General features: G+C 45.5%; 1 protein-coding gene across 1 annotated transcript; it reads right to left on the bottom strand.

The window, feature by feature from the left end:
* Positions 1–13434: 13434 nt before the first annotated feature.
* Positions 13435–16642, bottom strand: MLNR (motilin receptor). The gene is made up of 2 exons (XM_003809831.5): positions 15704–16642; positions 13435–14903 (listed from the first exon to the last, which is right to left on the bottom strand). Exons 1-2 carry the CDS (start codon positions 16602–16604, stop codon positions 14566–14568), a joined length of 1239 nt encoding a protein of 412 aa, XP_003809879.2. The 5' UTR covers positions 16605–16642; the 3' UTR covers positions 13435–14565.
* Positions 16643–23697: the final 7055 nt, after the last annotated feature.

Genomic DNA, 23697 nt, shown 5'->3' with positions numbered 1-23697 from the left:
TTTAAGTAGTCACTATTTAATCATTTTCCAAATGTGGGACAATTTTTCTCATTGGCTTTATAAGAAAAAGTTCTAGGACATTCATTACTATGCTTGCCTTAAAGATTGTTGTTGAGGACATAGTTTTCTAGCTTTTAAGATGTCATCTTGGAATACTTGAAGGATCGATTCTCCTGTCTCCCATGAATCACGTAAACTTCTTAACCATACACCAGGATATGAATTTTATGTCCTCATTTTCCTCCTGGTATAATCTTATTTTGCCTATCCTAATTTTTTGTTAGTTTCTACTTTCCCCATTTACTTCATGTGTGTTTTATTTTAGATGCTTTTATAAATTGCTTTATATGCTTTTTGGAGCACAAATTTATTTTAATAAAAAGAATGTTCAGATTTGAGGACTCTTTAGTTCAAAGTGCCTTGAGGAAGAAGAGGGAGTTAGTATTTGCATACTTATGCAATAATGCACATATGTCTTATCAACAGCTAAAATGTAATTTATTCACATTTACATAGTCACTCATATGACAAAAGCTGAATGTTGTTAGTTTACCTGTGCATCATATACATTTCACCTGAGTGACCTAAATAATCTGGACAGTTGAAACTGCCTTTGCAAAGATTATGACAGTCAGAAAAATCTAGCATGGCTGACCCCGTCTTGCCTCTAGGTTCACAGGCTGGCTGTCTTCACTCATTCCTGGTCATAGGCCAAGCTAACCATGGGAAGAATTTAGTTTATAGTTTAACTTGAAAGCAGTAGTCTCTCCCTAAAATGACCCTCTCCTTGTCCAGGAACTAAAACTGCCTTTGTAAGTCTAATGAAAGGCCATGAGGTTAGGATTATGGGACGGCCTGAATTCTGCTAAATATGGGCATAGTTTTTATACTCTCTTACTGCCCAGGAGTCATTGCTCCTATAGATAACATCACTATTGTAGAATCTAAGATTGATCTTTTGATATATTTTTCAGACTTTTGCATTCTGGTAACCAACTGATCCTACCCGGACCCATGATGCATAACTCAGCTGGTCCTGTGGCGCACACCCAGAGGCCGACTCAATGCATGAAGACTGTTTTCCACACCCCTATGATTTCATCCCCAACCAAGCAGCAGCATCCATTCCCTAGCCCCCTGCCCACCAAATTATCCATAAAAACTCTGGCTTCTGAGTTCTCAGCAAAACTGATTTTAGTAATAACTCCAGTTCTTCCACTTGGCTGGCCTTAGTTAATTAAACTTATTCTTTACTATAATACCGTGTTCCCAGTGAATTGGTTTTGTCTGTGTAGCAGGCAGGACAACCCATCAGGCAATCACACAGTTACTCTGCAGTGCTTCTTTTTATTTTGCTTTTCAAACAAATTTCAAATATTATTAGATTGAAATAAACTATACAAATAGCTTTTCCTCACAAAAATGCAATATTTTGTGTATTATTCCTAGGTAAACTACAAAACTTTTATTTTTGTAAGTTTTTTTTTTGCAAAAATAAATCAAGATGCTTATGCATATAAATCAAGATGAGGCAATGAAAAAAAACCAAAGAATAACCAAAGAGAGACAAATCAGTTGTCAGTGTCTGTGAACTCATGTTCTGTCTTGCTTGTAAAACAGAGGGTTCATGTGTGGTCTGCTAAAAAGCTGATGGCCCAGTTAGGGTAGAGATACAACAAAGGGGTGCAAGCCCCAGCAACACATGTGGGGCAACAGTGAGGCATCCCTCCATTCAAACTGTAACTGTAACTCCTTCCTTTCTTCCTTCCCTCCCTCCCCCTTCCCCCTCCATCCCTCCCCACTTCCCCCTTCCCTTTCACCTCCCCTCCCCTCCCCTCCACTCCCCTCCCCTCCTTCCTTTCTCTTTCTTTCTTTTTTTTTTAAGAGATGGGGTCCCACTATATTGACCAGGCTGGTCTGTAACTCCGGGCCTCAAGGGATCTTCCCAACTCCACCTCTCAAAGTGCTGGATTACAGCCTGAGCCACTGGACCTGGCTACTGTCCATTCTTTGATGAAGACAAAGTTTACCCTGAAATCCTGTTCAGGTGAGCACACAGTTTCTATCACTTTCTGGTAACTTCCTAAACTATTCCTTATGGAATAGTTTTAATAGTGCACTTAAAACACAATGTATTTGAGTTGGAAGCTTCGTTCTTTTGTATAAATTTTTTTCTCCCTCCCTCACTTCCTCAACATTTATTTCTTCCAAAAGCTGATAACTCAAATCCTGGTCATTAGATTGGTAGATTATAAATGTAATTCCCAAAATGACTTTAATCCCTTCATCACGCCACTGGCGGGCATTGCATAGAAATGAAACTTGACACTTTGAATACCATCTTCTTGGAGACAGAGAAGTTTTCAAAGCATGCAAGTTCAGGCTGTGATTATTCAACATGTAGGACATAGATGGCTAATGGATTTGGTGGGAGGCCTGTAGCCAAATTTACCTTCAGTGACTAAGTGGCCTAATGCAAATCATAGTTTTACTTCCTAATAGTGAAAAACAAAGCATCTTAAAATATTATCTCAGGTATTGTCAGTAATTTCCGAGTTACTTTTGGAGGCTCTGACTCATTTGTATAGAGTTTGCTTTATGTGTCTATCATTAAATGCAAACCATGTTTTGTATTAAGAGTTATGTTAACCAAGTGACATGACCTGACCTCTGGTCAGTGTTTTTTTGGGCATATTTTGTGATGCTTACATCCATCTGTGCTCACTCTCAGTCTCCATCCTGGGAACACAGGACCTGAAATGATATGTAAACATTAAGAAAGAGACATAGATATCAGGCAGATAGCGAGCATCATAAATTGTGAACAGATAGAAGTTCTTTGCCTTTCCGTGTGTATTTCCACTTGATCTTCCAGCAATGGAGCTCCATAGAAGTGCGTCTAGATTGGTGAGTCACTCTGTACATGTCAGCAGTGTGTTACTCTGACATGTTGAGCTGGAGATGTCCTGTGTCTTAGTATAAGTGCTTTGAGGTGCTGATCTGAGAAAATCTAAGTTTCTGAATAATGTGCTCTACCACTGGGACACTGTTTCTAATAATGTCAAAGGCTAGTTGAGATTCTAGGTTATCCTGGTAATCCCTGAAAAACTTCCCAGAAGGTTTCATTTGAACATCATGTTTAGTGGCCACATTAGTGGCTTCCTCAAACCAAAAAGTATAATAAAATTCAATATTTTTTACCACTTCATTTGTGAATGTGATAACTGTAGTTAAGCTGCTGCCTGTCAAGAAGATGCCAGAAGTTTGCCACTGGAATTTTCCCCCCAAAGGCTCTTGTTAAGATAGGGCATTTTTTGAGGCGGGCGGATCATGAGGTCAAGAGATTGAGACCATCCTAGCCAACATGGTGAAACCCAATCTCTACTAAAAATACAAAAATTAGCCAGGCTTGGTGGCAGGTGCCTGTAGTCCCAGCTACTCAGGAGGCTGAAGCAGGAGAATTGCTTGAACCCGGGAGGCAGAGGTTGCAGTGAGCCGAGATCGTGCCACTGCACTCTAGCCTGGTGACAGAGTGAGACTCCATCTCAAAAAAATAAAAAAATAAAAATAGGGCATTTTTAAGAACAAATGAAACCAATGAAATAGAAATCTATTGATGCACAAAAGAGCACAAATGCTCGACAGCTATAAAGCTATTCCATCTAGCGTTTGTGCCATTCCTTATACCGTCCATACAAAAAACAAATGCAAGAGCTCCACTTAAATTTCAAAAGCATCATGCCTATCAGTGGAGGAAGGCCCATTTCCTTCAGTTATTACATCTTTCTTGACTGCTCTAAAGAAAGGGCAGATTTAACACTGTGGAATCCTAAAAGCAGTTGCAATGACCGTTAAGAAAAAGAACAATTTTCTTCAGATGCTTCCAATGCGACAGATGTGCTTACGACAAATCCTGACTTTCCAAGAACAGCAGAGTGCGTAGATACCTTGGGACGATTTCTCTAAAAGCCCAGTAGCCTGGACGTTCATTTTGGAAGGAAACCTGGTGGACACAAATATACCTGACCACACCACTACTCCCTGATCAGCCCCCACCATGTGTGTACGGAAGACACCACACATTTTGGGCAGAAAGACTGATTCTTAAAAATGTACAAGTCAATAGCCAAGATATGGAATCGACCTAGGTGCCCATCAATGGATGAATGTATAGGAAAATGTGGTTTATACATACATAGATACATATATGCATACATTGGAATACTATTCAGCCTTAAAACAGAGGGAAATCCTGCCATTTGCAACAACACAGATGAACTTGAAGGACATTATGTTATGGGAAATAAGCCAGGCACAGAAAGGCAAATACCACATAATCTCACTCATATGTGGAATCTAAAAAAATTGAACTCATAAAAAGCAGAGAGTAAAACAGTTACCAGGAAATGGAAGCAGGGAGAGATTGGGGAGGTGTTGGTCAAAGGATTCAAAATTTCAGTTAGTCAGAGGGAATAAATTCAAGCAATCATGGCTGAGTGTGGTGCCACATGCCTGTAATCCCAGCATTTTGTGAGGCCGAGACAGGAGGATTGCTTGGGTCCAGAATGGGCAACAAAGTGATAACGCTATCTCTACAAAAAAAATTTAAAAATTAGTCAGGTATGGTGGCGCACACCTGTAGTCACAGTTACTCAGGAGGCTGAGGCAGCAGGATCACTTGAGCCCCTGAAGTCGAGGCTGCATTGAGCCATGATCATGCCACTGCACTCCATCCTGGGCGACAGAACAAGACCCTGTGTCAAACAAGAAAAGAAAAGAAAGCAAATCTATTGTACATCATGGTGACTATGGTTAACAAAAATAAATTGTATATCTAAAAATTGCGAAGACACTAGATTTTAAATATTCTTACCAAAAAATATGTGAGGTATCAGATATGCTAATTAGCTTGATTTAGCCATTCCACAATGTATACAACATATATCTATCAAAACATCATGTTGCATACAATAAACATATACAATTTTTATTTGTCAGTTTAAATAATTTCTTTAAAAAGTGCTGAGCATAGTTTGGTGTTGCTGTCGGGGGCTCAGGATCAGTGTGATGGACCTCACCATTGGATGTCCCACTTTTCCTCATTCTTTCCTGTCAGTCTAGTTACCCCATCTCCCAGCATCACTGTTATGTTGCTAATAGCCCTTCCTCTCTTGTGCCATCCTATTGAATGCTTTTAACATGCTATTGGTGGGCACAGCAGATGACCCAACTTGTTAGCAACTGTATTTTAAATGAAAATCAACCTCATGGACTTGAAAGCTTTATAAAAAGCTATTTTAGGTGCAACAAGTCTCGTTTGTTTAATTCTAGTACTTTTTTTTTTTTTTTTTTTGAGGCAGGGTCTTGCTCTCTTACCCAGGCTGGAGTGCAGTGGTACAATCACAGCTCACTGCAGCCTTGACCTCCTGGGCTCAAGTGATCCTCCCACCTCAGCCTCCCGAGTAGCTGGGACTACAGACATGCACCACCACACCTGGATGTTTTTGTAGTTTTTGTAGAGATGAGATTTCGTCATGTTGCCTAGGCTGGTCTTGAACTCCTGGGCTTAAGCGATCCTCCTGTTTCGGCTTCCCAAAGTGTTGGGATTACAGGTGAGAGCTACTGTACCTGGCCTAATTCTAGCAAATTTCTAAAATACACCCAAACCTACAAGGCTGAGGGAAGTGAGGGATTCACAGAATAATTTATGTAGAAGAGATGACAAATAATTTGGTTCTAACCTTCTTACTTTACATGTGAGCAAACTGAGCTCAGAAAGATTTAATGACTCCTCAGATGGAGAGTTATTGTTAATAAACTATGTTCAGCAGAGTTCGCATGGTTTGAGCCGACAATCACTATAACATCTTTTATTTTATTATTATTATTTTTTGAGACAGGGTCTCACTCTGTCACCCAGGCTAGAGTGCAGTGGTGCAAGCATAACTCACTGCAGCCTTGAACTCCTGGGCTCAAGTGATTCTCCTGCCTCAGCCTCTCTAGCAGCTTGGGACTACAGGTGTGCACTCCCACACCTGGCTAATTTTTTAGTTTTTTTTTTTTTGTAGAGACAGGGTCTTGCTATGTTGCCCAGGCTGGTCTTGAACTCCTGGCTTCAAATGGTCCTCCTGCCTTGGCCTCCCAAATACTATAAAATCTTAACTACATCCATGGAAGGAATTTCTGGTTACTAAAAGTAATACATTTAATGCTTGGTACAGTTTCTCTAAGTTCCCTTGCTCTTTATTAAAACTTATTTAATCACATCTATACTTATTTACATACTTTTTTTCCCCCATCCTGGCAAGTCACAGAATCTTGAGGTTAAGGGTCCTGGTCCTATTATTATTATTATTATTTTGAGACAGTCTCACTCTGTTGCCCAGGCTGGAGTGCAATGGCACAATCTCGGCTCACTGCAACCTCCACCTCCTGTGTTCAAGCGATTCTCATGCCTCAGCCTCCCGAGTAGCTGAGATTACAGGGACGTGCCACCACGTCCAGCTAGTTGGTTTTTTTTTTTTGTATTTTTAGTAGAGACAGGGTTTTACCATGTTGGCCAGGCTGTTCTCAAACTCCTGACCTCAAGTGATCCACCCACCTCTGCCTCCCAAAGTGCTGGGATTACAGGCCTATTCATTTTTATATATAGCCCAACAACTTAAACATAAAATATACTTTGTATTTTTTCCTTGTCGAAGGAAATCAAAATGTATATGGAAATTAGTAAAGGAACATTTAAAGAATCCAACTTAGGAACTGCTACTGGGAAATGTGTTTATGAAATGCATTTTTATTTTTATTTATTTTTAGAGGTGGGGTCTTGCTCTGTTGCCTAGGCTGGAGTGCGGTGGCTCGATCATAGCTCACTGCAGGTTTCAACCCCTGGGCTTAAGAGAGTAGTCCCCACCTCAGCCTCTTGTGTAGCTCGGACTATAAGGCTCAATCCACTGCACCTGGCCATTTTCATCTTTATTTAAGAAAGCCAGATGCTTGCATTAGGCACAAGAATCCCGTTTTTAAAAATGCATGCTGGAGGATAACTCAGAATCATATGAATGGGGTTATTATAAATACAAAAAATAACTGAAGACTTTCAGTGAAAGATAGCATCCTTTGGGAGTAAAATGCCAATGATGTCCCTTAAGAAGCTAAGTAATGAAGTGAATATGCCTCTTATGAGTTGTTGGATTTTTAGAAAATAAATGTTCAGTACTTTTGTTTCATGTTTTTAAAAACAAACAAAAAGACCCAACAAGTGATAGTTAATAGGATATGAACTGAGGACAAAAATGCTAGCTCACATTTACTGAGAATTACTGCATTCCAGATGGCATACCAAGTACCTTGTATTATTATATGTTATACGTACATTGCAATAGTTATATAACTAAACACTCCATTATAATGTATTATAATACTGCAATGAACTTAGTTTTTAAGAAATCGATATTTTTCCCTGTCTAAAATGTTGCTATCCTCCATTTACATTTAAGTAGTATTTATCAAATCTATTACTAACCGGCACAATGCTAGTTGCTTTACACAGATTTAAATATTACTTCATTATCCTTTATGGTCTCAGTCATCACACAGTTACATTTTTTTTAGAAGAAGAACCACCCAGCTTGGAGCAGTGGCTCATGCCTAGAATCCCAGCACTTTGGGAGACTGAGGCAGGCGGATTACTTGAGCCCAGGAGTTCAAGACCAGCTTGGGCAACATGGTGAGACTCAGTCTCTACAAAAAATTCAAAAATTAGCTGGGTGTGGTGGTGTGTGCCTATAGTCCAAGCTACTTGGGAGGCTGAGGTGGGAGGATTGCATGAGCCTGGGAGGTGGAGGCTGCAAGTGAGCTCTGATCACGCCACTGCTCTCCAGCCTGGGAGACAGAGTGAGACCCTATCTCAAAAAAGAAGAAAAGAACCACCCCTCATTGTAAATTAATTATTCATTTAACAAAATTTTATTTCATTCAACCCCTTTTGCAGAAAGAGAAAATGAAGCCTTAAAAAAATGCCTAAGTGTACATAAACACCTAGAAACAGGTTAGATACAAACGAAGCTTCTTCAGTTTGACAGATTGTCATGACACATTATATTCCAGGAAGTTCTGAATCAGACACGTTCTTCAGTTTTGTGATTTAAAAAAATCAAAATAATTACTGACTGTGCAGTGCAGATGCCTAACACAGGGGCGGTAGGTGCTTTCCTAACTGGGGTGCTGGGATACAAGCCACAGCAGGAGAGGCTGGCTCTTGGGTGGGGGTACAAGTCAGTACAGTACAGGACTAGCAGCAAAGTTGCTTAATCAGCTGCTGAGCTCCCTGCACAAAGAGGCCCCCAAGGCTGGGACCATCTAACCCACTGTTGCTCAGTGGCCATTTCCTTTCAACTTACCATCTTCCGGCTCCTGCCCCAGCACTCTCTTGAAAGGCACTTTCTAGATTCCTTCCTTTTGCCAGACTCTGTGGTCTTTCCATTGCCAGTATCCTAGGGTTACCAGATTTAAAAATAAAAATAGAGTGCCCATTTAAATGTGGATTTCAGATAAATAATAAATGATTTTAAAATGTAAGTAATAGGTATGCTATATTTTTACAGTGCAGTAGCGTGATCAGAGCTCACTGCAGTCTCAAACTCCTGAGCTCAAGCTATCCTCCCACCTCAGCCTTTCAAGTAACTGGGACAACAGGGGCACACCACCATGCCCAGCTAATGAAGAAATGCATTTTTTTGTGGAAATGAGATCTTGCTATATTGCCAGGCTGGTGTTGAATTATTGGTCTCAAGTAACCCTCCTGCCTCGGCCTCCGAAAGTGCTGGGACTCCCGGTGTTTGCCACCACGCCTGGCCCTTAGTGTGTTATGCTAATAATATTTAAACTTATACATAAAATATATGTTGTTTGTCAGAAATTCAAATTTAGTTTCAGGCTCTGAATTTCGTCTGGCAACCCTACTTCATTCTCTTTGTGCTCCCTGTGGTGCGTGACCCCTTGGCCTCCGACCCTCTGTGAAACGCTCTTCCTTTGGGTTGTATCACATGCATCACATGCTTTTTCTTTTCTGCTCTTCTGCCTGCTTTGGTGACTTCCAGCCAGCGTGGGGATCATTAGAGTGCATCCCTCCGCCTCTGCTTTGATCTTGGTAAGCTTTCTCCTAGTCGGGGCCATCTATTTCTATCACTTAAATCAGTGGTTCTCAAAGTGTGATCCTGGAGTTGCGGCAGCAGCACCACCTGCAAACTACACAGAAATGCAAATTCTCAGACTTACAGAATCAGAACTTCTGGAGTGGGCCCAGAAATCCGTGTTTTAAGAAGCCCTCTAGTGTTTCTGATGCAAGCAAAAGTTTTTGAGGCACTGGATAAGATGATCATTTCCATGCTGTTGCCTCCCAAATCTTTATGGTGAGCCCTGACTTCATACCCAAACTTCTCTCTAGAATTTCAAGGTGGAGTATTTTGGGGAATGTTAATATATGAGAGGAAAAAAAAAGCTGTATGGCCAAAAAGAGTTTATATAATATTGCAACATTTCTTAAAAGTATTTAAGTGGTGAGGCATGGTGGCTCACGCCTATAATCCCAACATTTTGGGAGGCCAAGGAGGGCAGATTGCTTGAGCTTAGGAGTTTGAGAATAGTCTGAGCAACATGGTGAAACCTCGTCTCTACAAAAAAATTAAAAAATTATCTGGGTGTGGTGGTGTGCACCTGTAGTCCCAGCTACTCAGGAGGCTGAGGTGAGAGGATCATCTGAGTCCGGGAGGCTGAGGCTGCAGTGAGCCATGATTGTGCCACTGCACTCCAGCATGGGTGACAGAGTGAGACCCTATATCAAAAAAAAAAAAAAAAAAAAAGAGTATTTGACCATCAGGACCTATTTGCAGGAGCCTGTGGAAAATGCAACAACAGAACTTTTCCAGCTGGATGGCTTCTTTGGAACTACAAAGTAGTCCCCCTTATCCATAGTTTCGCTTTCTGAGGTTTCAGTTACCTGTGGTCAACCATGGTCCAAAACTATTAAATGGAAAATTTCAGAATTAAACAGTTGTTAGGTTTTCAGTCGAGCGTGCCCTGAGTAGTGTGATGAAATCTTATGCCATCCCGCTGTGTTTCACCTGGGACATAAACCAGCAACACCTGGGAATTCAATAGAAATACAGATTCTTGGGCCCCACCCCAGACCTACTAACTCCAAAACCCTCTGGGGGAAGCCCAGCAATCTGTGTCTTAACACGTCCTCCAGGTGATTCTGATGCAGGCTGAAGTTTGAGAACCACTGACCCAGAGAATTAGTGTGGGGAATAAAAAGCCTTTTAACCCTTAGTACACAGGTGTGCACTATTTAAAAAGTGTGTAGTGTTTTCCTAAGGCGGCCGGTCGAGTCCCCTCCTCTGTAGTGTACACCAGAGACATAGTGTACACCAGGGACAGGTTGAGTGACTTCCACAGAGCATTCCTTTGGAGCCTGTGCCCTGTGCGCTCAGAAGAGGAAACGCTGAATTCAAAGGCTCCTCGTAGAAGACTAGGGGCTCTGTAATAGTTAGGGTTTGGAATCCTTAGAAATTGGGCTCATAATTAAATATTGCATCCCATCTATGTTTAAGTAAAGCCACTTTTAAAACACTAAACCTAAGCTGGGCGTGGTGGCTTATGCCTATAATCCCAGTACCCTGGGAGGCTGAGGTGTGAGGATCGATTGAGGCCAGGACTTGGAGACCAGCCTGGGCAACATAATAAAACCCTATCTCTTAAAAAAAAATTTTTTTTTAATTAGCTAGGTGTGAAGATGATGTGTGCCTATAGTCCTAGCTACTTGAGAGGCTGAGGTGGGAGGATTGCTTGAGCCCAGCAAGTTGAGGCTAAAGTGAGCTGTGATCAAGCCACTGCACTCCAGCCTGGGTGACAGAGGAAGACCCTGTCTCTAAAACAAAACAAAACACACTAGACCTGTGCAACCACTAAAATTTGCTTCCATATACTGGCAAATGTCATTATGACATGAGTAGAAAGGGTCAGGAGAGGGCGTGTTTGAATTTTCAACACCATTAGCACATTGCCTGTGTCTCTTTGAGAACCTGGCACAGGGAACTCTTGGATCCCAGTGGATGTTGTGCAATAGCTCTTTGAACATTTCCTTCAGAAGTGGAAATGTCTCACATACAAAAGAGGAGGAACATCCAGACAGATAGTGCAAACCTGATGTTCTGCACTTCCATCTGATCTAAATGGTGAATCCATGTTAGTCTAGATGACACAATACACATTTCAAACAGAGAATGCCATTAGAAAGTTGATTGATTTTTACATCATCACATGGACTAGTTTTTCTAGTGTATTGTATTATACACGTCTGGCACTTAGCAGTTGCTTGGTAAATATTTGCCATGGGAATGAATGAAATACAAACTCTCTTCCAAGGTTGGCAGCTCACCTAACAAAAGTGGTTCTGCCTGCAGAAGGGAGAGGGGGCTCAAAGAGAAGTGGCTGGAATGCCAGCACGGGTCTCTGTTGGGGTGGAGGGAGTGGCTGGCCCATAGCCTCCATGATTACCACCCTGGGTTGGGTGGGTAGGGAGCCCTGGACTGGAAACCAGAGCTCAGTGATTCTCCTGCTCCAGTGATTCGCTGACTTGGCCTCCCTTTTCATAGCCAGTTGTCGGTGTAAGAACAGAGAAAAACTTTAGATCTTAGAACAACTTTTTAAACATTTTCCACCATGACCCACAGTTAGAATATATTTTATTTTGTGAACCGGGAAAGACACCAACCAAAACATAATTGAAACAAAAGTTTCACAGCACAATAGTTACCTTAGTACATGTGATACACAATGGACTCTATTCTTGTCCACACTGTTCCATTAAAGAAAAATATGACACACTTACTGATTTCACAGTCCACTAGTAGGCTGAGACCACACAAGAATCCTGAAGGAAGGGATGGCCTTCAGGCCCTCAGGCTAGGCTAGGCTAGGCTAGGTACCATCTGGGAAGGGAAGGGTGATCCTCCCTATGCCCACACCTGGAAACATGCTTAAGTCCCAGGAAAGTGTCATGTAAATCCTTGTTTTCTAGATTCTGAACGAGAAAGCTCAAAAGAGAGGTCTTTGCTTCTACATTTAGAATATTATACATGAGCCAGGTGTGGTGGCTCATGCCTGTAATCCCAGCACTTTGGGAAGCTGAGGCAGGAGGATTGCTTGAGGCCAGGAGTTTGAGACCAGCCTGGGCAACACAGCAAGACCCCAACTTTACAAAAAACTAAAAAATTAGCCAGGCATGGTGGTGTGTGCCTGTAGTCCTGCCTACTGGGGAGGCTGAGGTGGGAGGATGGTTCGAATCCAGGAATTTAAGGTTACAGTGAGCTATGATTGTGCCACTGCACTCCAGCCTGGGCAACAGGGTGAGATCCTGTCTCTAAAAAAATAAAATAAAATATTATATACATCTTAATAAGGTTCTTTGCTGTGACTTTCCCTAGGGAGGTGGCCACTCCTGACTGCTCCAGAGAGGAGCTCCCATGAGCAGAAGGACTGTGGCAGCTGCTGTACTCAGTGCTACCAAGCAGAGAGTTATGGAGGCTCCAGGCTGGCACCTCCACTGTCAGAACCCCTACATCAGTGCTCCCCAAAGTATTTCTCACTCCATGAGATTTTACTAAGTGTTCTTGGGAGGGAAGATGGGGAGTTGGTTCTGTGATAAAATAAGTCAAGGAAATGTTGGTTGAGACAACTTCTCAGAGCCTCTGACATGCTATATTGTGTTATGTGTGTGAAATGTTTAGGGTGTGGTAGGGGGAACACAATGTGGTATTTTCCTGCCATATTTAACCCAGAACCATTTTTTCCAATAATCCCTGGAAATCTGCAGAACACAGTTTAGGGAATGCTTCTTGAAGTGACTGCAATCTGCTTCTTCCACTAGCTAGGAGAAAAAGCAAACGAGAGACTTCATTCCTGTGCCAATTGTGGACCGGGCTGGGGACTGAGCTAGGGCTTTGGCTAAGAAAATGAGAAAGCAACAGAACTTTGAATGCATGTCGGGCAGACCCTTGTTATTTATGTATTCATCTTTTGTAGTTTTAACTATTCAAAAGAGACTATGGTGGCCTGTGGCGGAAAGTAATTTAGACATTTACCAAAGCCACCCAAACTGTGGGCTGTGAAGCAGAGACATCAAGTCAGTGAATCAACGGAGCTGCCTCTCCAGCCTCCAAGTCTCAATGTGACTTTATGTCTATCTGTCTTTATAACTCTGAAGTTATAGCATTTGTCACTTTACTGGTATTTGTAGATGTGAAGATTCATGAAGGTCTCAGGACAAATTCCTCATACAAATCAAGATCCTATTGTAATTTAGGTTTGAATTTATCAATCTGAAAGCCCCAAAAAAGGTCCCATGTACAACTGTGAAAGCTGTACCCTGCCCACATCTTGGGGGGTGCCATTCATACAGAAGGTGGCATAAGTGAAGCCCTTTGGAGCTGAGTGACAGCAGTAACCCTCTAAAAATATTTGTGTTTTAAACTGTAAAAAACAAAACAAAGTTACAGAGTTGTTGATCAGAATGTCCAGTGAGTTCTCTTTCACTCTTGACTAAATCCATTGGCTGGCGTTTTTCAGTAAGGACAGCATCTTGGCTTGGGATTAGGTGAGCAACTTAAACACTGGATTCAGACTCCAGCTCACCAGCTCCTGTTTGGGCAATCCAAGACTCACTTCCAAAACAGGAATGTTGACAACAGCAGTCACCCCACCAAGCTGAGGTGAGATAAAGCATATTAAATAGCTCTTTACAAACGTCATTTGTAGTCACTGGAGAAAGCCATGTCCTGCTGAGCTCTCTACTCTCAAATGTTGATGCCCAAAGTTTGCCACCCCATGGCCAGTGGCACTGGGAAGGTCCCATGGGCAGTGTCAAGGAGAAGTGGGTTGCAACACAATTGCTTAATACTTCTGAAAGAGGCTATTATTTTGCCTAAACGTTATGATTTGCTGTGATCTGGAGAGAGGTGGGACCCCTGAACACTGGAGTCTACCCAGAATTCCTTTTACTTCTAAAAGTTTTTGCAGCCATACATAGGTATTAAATCATTTCTTGGATCAAAACTATCATTATCCTGGTTCCTTGTAGATGTACTGTTACATTTACATCCAAAACATAAAATACACTCATGATCTCAGAGGTGGCAGTTTTGGGGCAGCATCTTTGTGTATCATTTAACTGTAAAATGAACAATCATCTTTCCAAAGAGTAGGAGAATGAGGACTTCATGAAACCATCACACAAGAGCACACTTTGAGATGTGGGATTTCATGATGGTAAAATCGACCTCCCTTAGGAGGTACGTGGGAAGGAAACTAGAAAGGTTGGCACAGTTACATTTCATACCTTGGTTAAATAAATCATGCGGTCTATTTCTTAACCAACTGGCACAACTGCAACCCTCTTTCCATTCTTCTTAACAGGATCTGTTCCTCACTTTCAGTCTTTATTTCTCTACACACCTGTTTTCCCCAAAGTCTTAGAACTGCAAGAGGAGCCTGGCTTGGCCGTGCTGGTTATCCCATCGTCTTCACGTTAGCGCTTGTCTCGGTGTAGCCCACCGTGTCTCCTCCAGTGTCCCCTGCAACTTCCCCCGCAGTGTCCCTGCTTCTGTGGAAGCCTCTCGGCCTGGACTTCCTTGCGAGCAACAGTTTAAAGGCCGCCGCTCTGTACTTCTTTGAAATGAGGTTGTAGAGGATTGGGTTGATAGATGCGCTCAGATAGAAAAGTTGCAGAGCGACGATGTTAAAGTACTGAGAGAAGTACATCATCCGCGAATCTTCCGTGTTTATGTAAATGATTCTGCCAACGTGGAAGGGCAACCAGCAAATTATAAATGCCAGAACCACCACCACTGCAACATAAGACACAGCACCGGGATTAACAAAAGCATTGGGAAGCAAATAAACCCCCCACCCCGACAAGGAACCATCTGCAATAACAAGTAACAGCAAAATAAATTAGAGAAAACTTCTACCTAGGCAGATCCTCACCCCAGAAAAAATGACCAGGCTGCAGGCTGCATGGATACTTGCTTTAAAACTGCATAGTAGGCTCCCATATGTGTTATCAAGGCTGGACATAAACCAGAAGGAGCAATTTCTCTGAACAAGCCGCCTTGGCAGGCTTCCTTCCACAAACCCACTTCGGAGACAAGTTTTCTGTTCTCTGTTGAAAAGAATTCTACAACAGGTCTGCACAATCTTTACTTTTTGATACGAGCAAGGTTTACTTTAGCCTTCAGCATCACTTAACATTAAATAAAAATTTTAGCTTAATGAAATCTCCCTCGTCTTCTCAAGAGCACTGTGAGGATTCCTCATCTGTGGCATCTAACAGGTGGTTGGATTAAGAATTACCAACTCTCCTTTCTGGTCTCAGAGGCTCTGGAAAAGCACTGCTGGTTACTGAATCGGATCCGGGGATCCCACCCTCAAAGCGCCCTGGGGTCCCCCAGAGCTCCTGGGGGACAGGACATGGTTTTCTCGGGGGATGGGAAGTACCGGCGGGTGGAGGCTGGAATCGAAATAGGAAAGGGAGCTGGAAGCGGCGCCCAGAGCTGGGCGAGCAGGGGAAGGGGACCCAGCGTTTGCGCGGTCCCCGGCGGGGCGGACTGCAGGCAGGCGTCTTTGGAACCACGGCGGCTCCACTTACGCAGGATGCGGACGGTCTGCCGGTGGCCTCTCTCCCGCCCCGAGGCGGCCGGGCCTCGCAGCGGCCGCCGGCTGCTCCACAGCTCCCGCCCGATAAGCCCGTAGAGGATGCTGAAGCACAGAAAGGGCAGGAAGAAGTAGGCGGTGGTGACCCACAGCATGACACGGAGCGCGCCCAGCTGCGCGGGGCTCGGCCGGCATTCGCGGCTGAACAGCGCCGCGGCCTCCGCGGTCTCGGGCCCCGACGGCGGGGACGGCGGTGGCGCCCGCGAGAGCCAGAGAGGCGGCGACGAGGCGAGAGGCGAGGAGGCGATCCGCGCGGTGCCATTGAGGCCCGGGACTACGGAGATGCCGGGGTCCTGCTCGACGCCCACCAGGAACAAGAAGGGACCGGCAGAGAGCAGCGCCACGGCCCAGAGCACAGCGATGAGCGCGCGGACGCGGCGCCGGGTGACCAAGACGCGGGCGCGGAGCGGGCGGCAGATGGCCAGGTAGCGCTCGACGCTGAGCGCGGTCATGTGCAGCACCGTGGCGTAGGTGCAGCCCTCGCCCACGTAGAGGGAGAGGCGGCAGAGCAGCGGCCCGAACACCCAGGGCCGCGAGCGCCAGAGGCGGTACAGGTCGAACGGCAGCCCGAGCAGGATGAGTAGGTCGGACACGGCCATGCTGCCCAGGTACAAGTTGGTGGTGGTCCGCATGTCCCGGTAGCGCCCGATCAGCAGTACGGTCACCACGTTGCCGCTCACCCCGACGACGAACAGGCACAGGCACACGGCGGTCACCGGCACTAGCGCCCCCAGGGGAAAGGGCGAGCAGCGGCGCTCGTCGCAAGGCGGCAGCGCGGCCCACGGCGGCTCCCGCGCCCCCTCGGGGCCGTCGCTGCCGTTCCAGGGGCTGCCCATGGGTGCTCCGCGTGGCCGCCGCGTCCCGGGTCGGGCTGGGAGCCTGGCGCGTGGTCCCTGTCGGTGAGCGCCTCCTTTCCCAGCCCGCACGCTGCGGGCGCGGCAGGTCAGACGGCGGAGCGCTGCGCTGCGCTGCGGGGCGCGGGAAGCGGCTCTGCGGGGTGGGCTCCGAGGCGCTCCCGAGCTAGCTGCGCGCAGTCTCCGCCCACGGCCGCGGCCCGCCCCGGCCCGGCCCTGCTCCCGCGCCCTCTCCCGGGCCCATGCAGTTCCAGGGCGCTTCCCTCTCCACCAACTGGAATACCCGGCGCCCTTAGCGCACGAGCCCTACCCGGTCCGGTGAGCGATGTCTGCACCCTAGACAGCTTTGGTTACAGGACTGAGCACTGTACGGGCGCTTTTGTCAGTCTGGTACACCGGGCACCTTCGAAGGGATCTGGTCTGGTGGCTGGTAGCTGCCCCTTGACGGTGGAGGAGGGCTCATGGTAATCCTCAGGAAGACATAATGCTAAATAATAGGAGGGGAGTCTAGACCAGAATCTAGAGCCTCTCCTGTCTAATCCTGGCTCTACAACCGAGTAACTTCCGTAATCTTGGGCTAGTCCTGGTCTCGCCCAGCCCAGTTCTCCTCTTCTGTAATTTCGCGAGTGGTGGAGGGAGCTGACCATATAATTGACCAAATAATTTCTTTTTTTTCTTTTTTCTTTCTTTCTTTCTTTTTTTCTTCTTGAGACAGGGTCTCACTGTCGTCCAGGCTGGAGTTTAAGTGGCGCGATCACAGCTCACTGCAGCCTCGACCTCCCAGGCTCAAGCAGTCCTCCCACCTCAGCCTCCTGAGTAGCTGGGAGCACAGGAGCGCCCACGCCCCGGCTAAATTTTGTGTTTTTTGTGTAGTCAGGGTTTCGCCATGTTGGCCAACCTGGTCTCGAACTCCTGACCCCAGGTGGTCCACCCGCCTCGACCTCCCAAAGTGCTGGGATTACAGGCGTGAGCCACCGCGCCCGGCAGTGACCAGATAATTTCAAGGATCCGTGAGCATGTTTACTTATTATAAAGAACAAGACAAATATTTACGTGGACACTAGAGTACTTTCGCATGTGATATGTCGTTCTTATGTACAACATGTTTTATAAACTTAAAAAACTAGAGGATTTGTCAACACCGGAAAGAACGAAAATTGGGGAAAGGGGCTAAAACGGATGTTCAGTCTGTTCGGTGTGGTCTTAATAACAATAGCTAACACTTACTGAGAATTTAGATGGATCTGGCCCTGTGCTCTCCATTTAATCCTCATGGCCCGGGGCGCTCCTTTCGCCCATGAACAAAGCGGTCTTGCTTGAGATCAAGCAGGCTGTAAGAGGCGGGACTGGGATATGGGCTCTGGTCGGCCTAATCCCAGAGCTTGCAAGCCTGACGTCCTACTCACTGCCCAGCTCCACCCCCTCAGTGGCTTAAATCCTCAACCTCTTCTCTGGAGTCTCGATTCTGGACCTGACACCTGGCTTTGCCTAGGACAAGCTTCTCCTGCAGTTCTGTCTCACATGCAGACTGTGAGCTTGGAGGAGGGACACCTGTCGCCTCCCTCATCGCTGCTGTTTCCAGCGGTCCTAAAACCGCCCTCCCTAGCGCTTTCCTCCGTGGTCACCCGCAGCCCCTGAGGGCCAGGTGCCTGCGCTCTCTTTCAAGCACTGCATCTGCGGCCGTTCACACCCATGCCGAGTCTTGGAATGCCTTGGCCTCTAGTTTGTTGACCTCCTTTCCACCTATGACCTTGCTCTCCACCCGATCTCAGCCGCGCCTGTCGACGGAACTTACACCTCACGGTTGCCTGCCAGCCTTCCTCCACCTCCACTTCAGTCAGCCCTCTTTCTGACCTCCGCCCGCTCTCTTTTTAGCTCTCTTCCCCTAGCACCTCAGTTCCGGTAATCCTTCAACCCACTGCGACCTCCATCGCTGGCTCCTCCTTCCTTTTCCCGGTCCCTTGCCTGCCCCAGGTCTTCACTTTCTTCCTTTACCCAACGTAAATTCCACGGGCAGTCGCCATCACTCCCACACAGACGCCCTCGACTCCCTTGCTCTTTTCTCCGTTGTCAGCCTCGTCCATCCACCAAGAGCACCACAACCCTGGTGAAGCCGAATTCCCTGCCTACTCCTTGCCTGCTCTCACATGGCGTTGTTTCACTTGAAAGCACAACCTCTAGCGGGGTGCTTCGTTCCCCCGGCCTTCCCAACTCTCACCTGACCTCATTCACTCTCCCACCACCAGGCTGCTGGTTTATACCCCCTCCTCTCTCCTTAGACCCACCACCCACCACCCCCTCCTTTGGGAGGTTTCCTTGCACCCTGTTTCTCTGAAGATAACTACCACACCCCCACCTCTGCTCGTGCTCCCCTGGGACAGTTGGTGGTACTTGCAGCTGAAGTCAGCTCTGCCCCTTAAGTGCTCCTTTCTCCTCCTCCAGACATCACTGCGTCAATTCTCTTTCTCTCTCTCGTCATCAGTTTTTCTCTTCTGGATCATTTTCATGCAAAACTCCTCAAAATAGTTTCTGTACTCACAGTTTCCACTTTTTCTTCCTCCCTGTCTCCTCCCCCTAGGCAGAGAAAATGTAATTTCTTCATTTATAGTTGATTTGATTTTCCCCTGTGCTCTCAACAAGAGAAATGAATGCTCTAGCCTAGGTAAGGCATGATCCAGGCGGATCAGTTAAGCAGCCCCTCTGGGCAGTGTTCCCTTCTCTCAGACATCATGCCTTTCCTCAAGGTGGCCCAGGTGTACGGGGAGAGGGGTCAGTGGCTTAAAGCTAGAGGGAGAGGTCCTTATGAAGCTTCACGCCGGCTCCTGGGGTGTCAGGGGCTGGCATTTGCTAGACTCCAGTTCCATGTACCCTTCCTGCCTGGTCACCAGTGGCTCTGCTAGCCTTGGGCGCAGGGGCCTGTGGCTAGTGAAGAGGTAGCTTCTTTCTTGGACTCAGGTGATGCTATCAGGAGCACTTGACATCTTCCCCATGGCTCTCATGGGCTGCGAATCCCTGAGTCTCTTTGGTTTTTCCCATTTGCTCCTTGGCCTGATGGACTACCCCAGCCTCTGCTGAAGCCTCCCTTATTCCCTTCCCCACCCACCATGGTGGCGCTGAGGCAGGCTCACTGAGTCTGCAGTCAGCATCCTGGCTGTTGTGAATTACTCACCTCCATTCAGGCACTCCCTCTCTATTGTATTTTCTCCATATTGCTTATTATCAACTGACATACTATTTAATTTACCTAGCTATTTGTTTATTATCTATCTCTATCTCCCAACATTATGTGCACCAGAAGGCAGGGCTTTCATCTACTGTGTTCACTGCTGTTTCCTTAGTGCCTGGCACAAAGTGAGAATTTAATAAATATTTGTTAACTTGGAGAATGAATGAGCTTCTGCAGAACCAGGTACCATTGTTTTCTTTACAATTCCTAGCCGTTAAAACAGTGCTCTGATTGTAGTGGGTGCTCAGTAAGTAGTCACTGATACTTCAGCTTAAGACAGAATACTGATATGGAGAGGTGGAGACCCAGCGGGCTTTTTTGATAACATTGCTATGCTGAGGTTCAAACATAACTTGGCCCTTAGGACATATCTGAGCTCTTATTATGAGTTGGCATTCAATGTTTTAGGAAGGAATGGGACCAGATCTGTTTTCTATTTTGTGTTTCTGTAGACATTCACCAGCTTCCTGACTTCATAGTTCATCTAGCGAGAGGAAGAGGAAGTTCTCAGTAGACCGGGAGCATGGGCGTCTGTCTTCTTTACTCTTTGAGTACCTCTCCGCCTGTAACTCATGTGGGGCAAGGGTGGGTCTAGGTTTGGCCCAGCTACGGCCTGCATCCCCAGAGGCAAGAGGTTGATGTCATCAATAGGCTCTTGGCCCCGGGCTGGAGGCCTCACTTGTTGGCTTTTGATGAATATAAAGGGATGGTCTGGATGAATATAAAGCTAATGCTTGCTGTGTGCAAGGCACTGTTCCAAGTACTTTCATATCTGAATGCATTTAATCCTCCACAGCAGTCCAAGGCAGCAGGTTCTTTTAGTATCTCTATGTTAGAGATGAGAAGAGCAAAGCACAGAGAAGTGACCCCAGGTCACTGGGACAGCCAGTAAGGGTGGTGCTGTCCACTTCCAGAGTCCATGGGCATAACTACTGTGCTGGGTGGCCTCTTGCTATACAGACCATAGCACCACCAGCTGCAGAGAATGCTAGGTTATGATCTGGATTCTGCTAGGAAAGTGTCTTCCAGTTTCTTTCTCAGAGACCAGATTTTATGGGCAAATTGAAGAATCTGGAGAGTTGTGAGGAGCATTAAAATACATCCGTAACTTGTACAATAGTTTACTTATGGAAACTTGTAAACACTCCACAGGCTTTACACTCTTTTCCCCACATAAGAGCAAGGCATGAAGTTTGTAGAGATGGGGGTCTCCCTAGATTGCCCAGGCTGCTCTTGAACTCCTGGGCTCAAGTGATCCACCCTCCTCTGCCTCCCAAAGTGCTGGGAATACAGATGTGAGCCACCGAGCCTGGCCATTTCATAATGTTTTGAACCAACCTTTTACAATTGGGAAATTTCAGGTAAAGTTCCAGATTGTCAGCATGATATCTTGGGCCTAGGCAGACCAAATTCTTTAATAGCTCCCAAGGACATCCATAAAATATTGTTGTAAACCAGGCACATGCCGCAGGCTGAGAGGAGTGGTAACATCCAGGGAGGTGTGGGAGTTTGAGAAGGAAGCATTGTCTTGCAAAACCGGAAGCTGTGGCAGCTCTGAGCTCATGTTCCCCAAAGACTGCCACCTGCAGCCTGTAGGCTGGTGCCACTCTGCAGGCACCTCACAGCTGTCACCACACACAGGGCATCTGTGGCTTCACACTCAGCCCCTTCCTCATTCACGTGACCCACTGGGTCCTCTAGACCCCAGGCACCAGGAAATGGTATCTTTAGTAAAATGCAGAGATAGCAAATCTGGCCCTGGAAGGGAGCCCCTGGCAGAGAAGTTCAAGGCCAGCTATTTCCCAATCTCACCGCCAGGACCTGACCACCACATTGACCAGGGGCTCAGTCTTTCCTAGGTTTTCTCTTTACACAGCAGGGACACGGCAGGGCAAATTCAGGCAAGACTTTTGTGGAGTGCAGATTCCTGTTACTCTGTGGCTGTTGCTTTAGCAGTTTTTCTGTTGGTCCCAGTTTCTCCTGAGAGACAGACAGGCTCAGCGTGGCAACAATTACCAAGGGGGATGGTGGAGAGGGAGCAAGCCCTTGGAAGCGTGGGTGGGAAGAGGTTATAGGCCTTACACTACTGCATACGAGCATTCTTACTGTGCAGCTGCTGCCATTGATTAACTGTGAAACTGAAAAGGTAATTTCTTCTTTAAGACCTCTGTGTCATTCTAGAAGGATTAAGAATGAGATAGAGCTGATAACTTGGGTGTGGGCAGGCGAAATTGTTTAATCACACTCAAGGACATCCATAAAATATTCAGTTGTAAGCCAGGCACATGTCACAGGCTGAAAGGAGTGGTAGCATCCTGGGAGGTGTGGGAGTTTGAGAAAAAAGAGACAAGTTGGCCTCTGTCCTTAGCAAAATGAACTTACTGACTACGTCAGTTTTATGGACTTGATGCCCAGGATTCTCTAGTCTTATGTTACCTGTGTATCAGTTTATAGGTTTTATATTCCCTTCTTAAACAATTCAGGTGAAATTCACATAAAATTAACCATTCTGAAGTGACAAACTTACTGGCATTTAGTGCCCTCAGAGTTGTGCAACCACTACCTCTGTCTGGCTCCTAAGCATTTCCATCAACCCAGCACCCACTGGGCAGTTACTCCCCATTTCCTCCTCCCTCCAGCCCTGGCATCCACTAATCTGTTTCTATGGATTTACTCATTCTGGATATTTAATACAAATGGAATTGTATAATATGTGACTTTCTGTGTCTGGCTTCCTTCATTGTAGTGTGTTTTTGAGGTTGGTCCACATGGTAGCTATATTCATTTTTGAACATGTCAGCTTGTCTTAGTTGTGGTAAGTGGCAAAAATGGCGTTTTCATCCTTGGATTAATATTTAAGATGGGCTAGCCTTAAGGATTGAGTGTGGGCTCAAAATGGTAGTAAAAGTATCAGGGGATGAAATTCAAGAGGAAAGAAATTAGGGTTTCTCGTTTAGTCTGTTATGCTTATACCAGATTCTTCTCATCTGATTTCTTTCTGTTCAGTCCTTAGAGGGCTGTGGCTTGTTTTGCATATGAGGAAGTGCTTAGCACATTGCCTAGCAAACAGGTGGTACTCAATCAATAAATGCTATCATAAACGCACTATTAAAGTCAATTCATATTAATTTTGATTTCCTAGAGTTTGTAAATTTTGGGCCAGACAGCAGAGGATAGTGGTCAAGTGTGGGAGCACCAGACCTGTATCAAACCCCAGCTTCATCATTTATTAGCCATGAGACCTGTGGCAGAGAGCTCGACTTCTCTGTGCTGCAGATAATGCTTACTAGAGCAATTAAGAGGACTGTATGAGATGCCCAAGGTAAAGAACTGAACATAATGCTTACAACACATTAAATGGTTGACAGATCCTAGCCATAATGATTTGAATGGGCCATGTGGCTTCAAAATCTGTTCAGTTTTGAAACCCTTTTCTCTTGGCAAATTTCCCATAGTAAGTGGAAATGGCACAATAGCCCCGTTTATGAGACAAAAAATAGCCATTACAGCATCTAAACATTTGAAGGCACCACTCTGGACACAGAATTTGATGACCACCTTGTTGAAATCTTGGTTCTTTGGTTGATTTTCTTTTTTCCTCCAAGTTTTTTCTCCCGCCTTAGGAGCATCAGAGAGAAAATGATAAATAAACAAAAGGGATACACATTCTCAAGGGCATATACTTACAAAATGTATATGAAAATAGAACACTTAAAAACTCTCTAAAAACATGAGGCATCTCTTTTGATGATGGGAGTTAGGTTACAGAATCACTGCTTAAGTTTGGGGGAACTATTTTCTTTTCTTTTTTTTTTTTTGAGATGGAGTCTCGCTCTGTCATCCAGGCTG

The sequence above is a fragment of the Pan paniscus genome, chromosome 14, assembly GCF_029289425.2.
Source record: "Pan paniscus chromosome 14, NHGRI_mPanPan1-v2.0_pri, whole genome shotgun sequence".
Classification (NCBI taxonomy): domain Eukaryota; kingdom Metazoa; phylum Chordata; class Mammalia; order Primates; family Hominidae; genus Pan; species Pan paniscus.
Note: the sequence above shows the minus strand (reverse complement) of the source record. Positions and strands in the feature narration are given on the sequence as shown.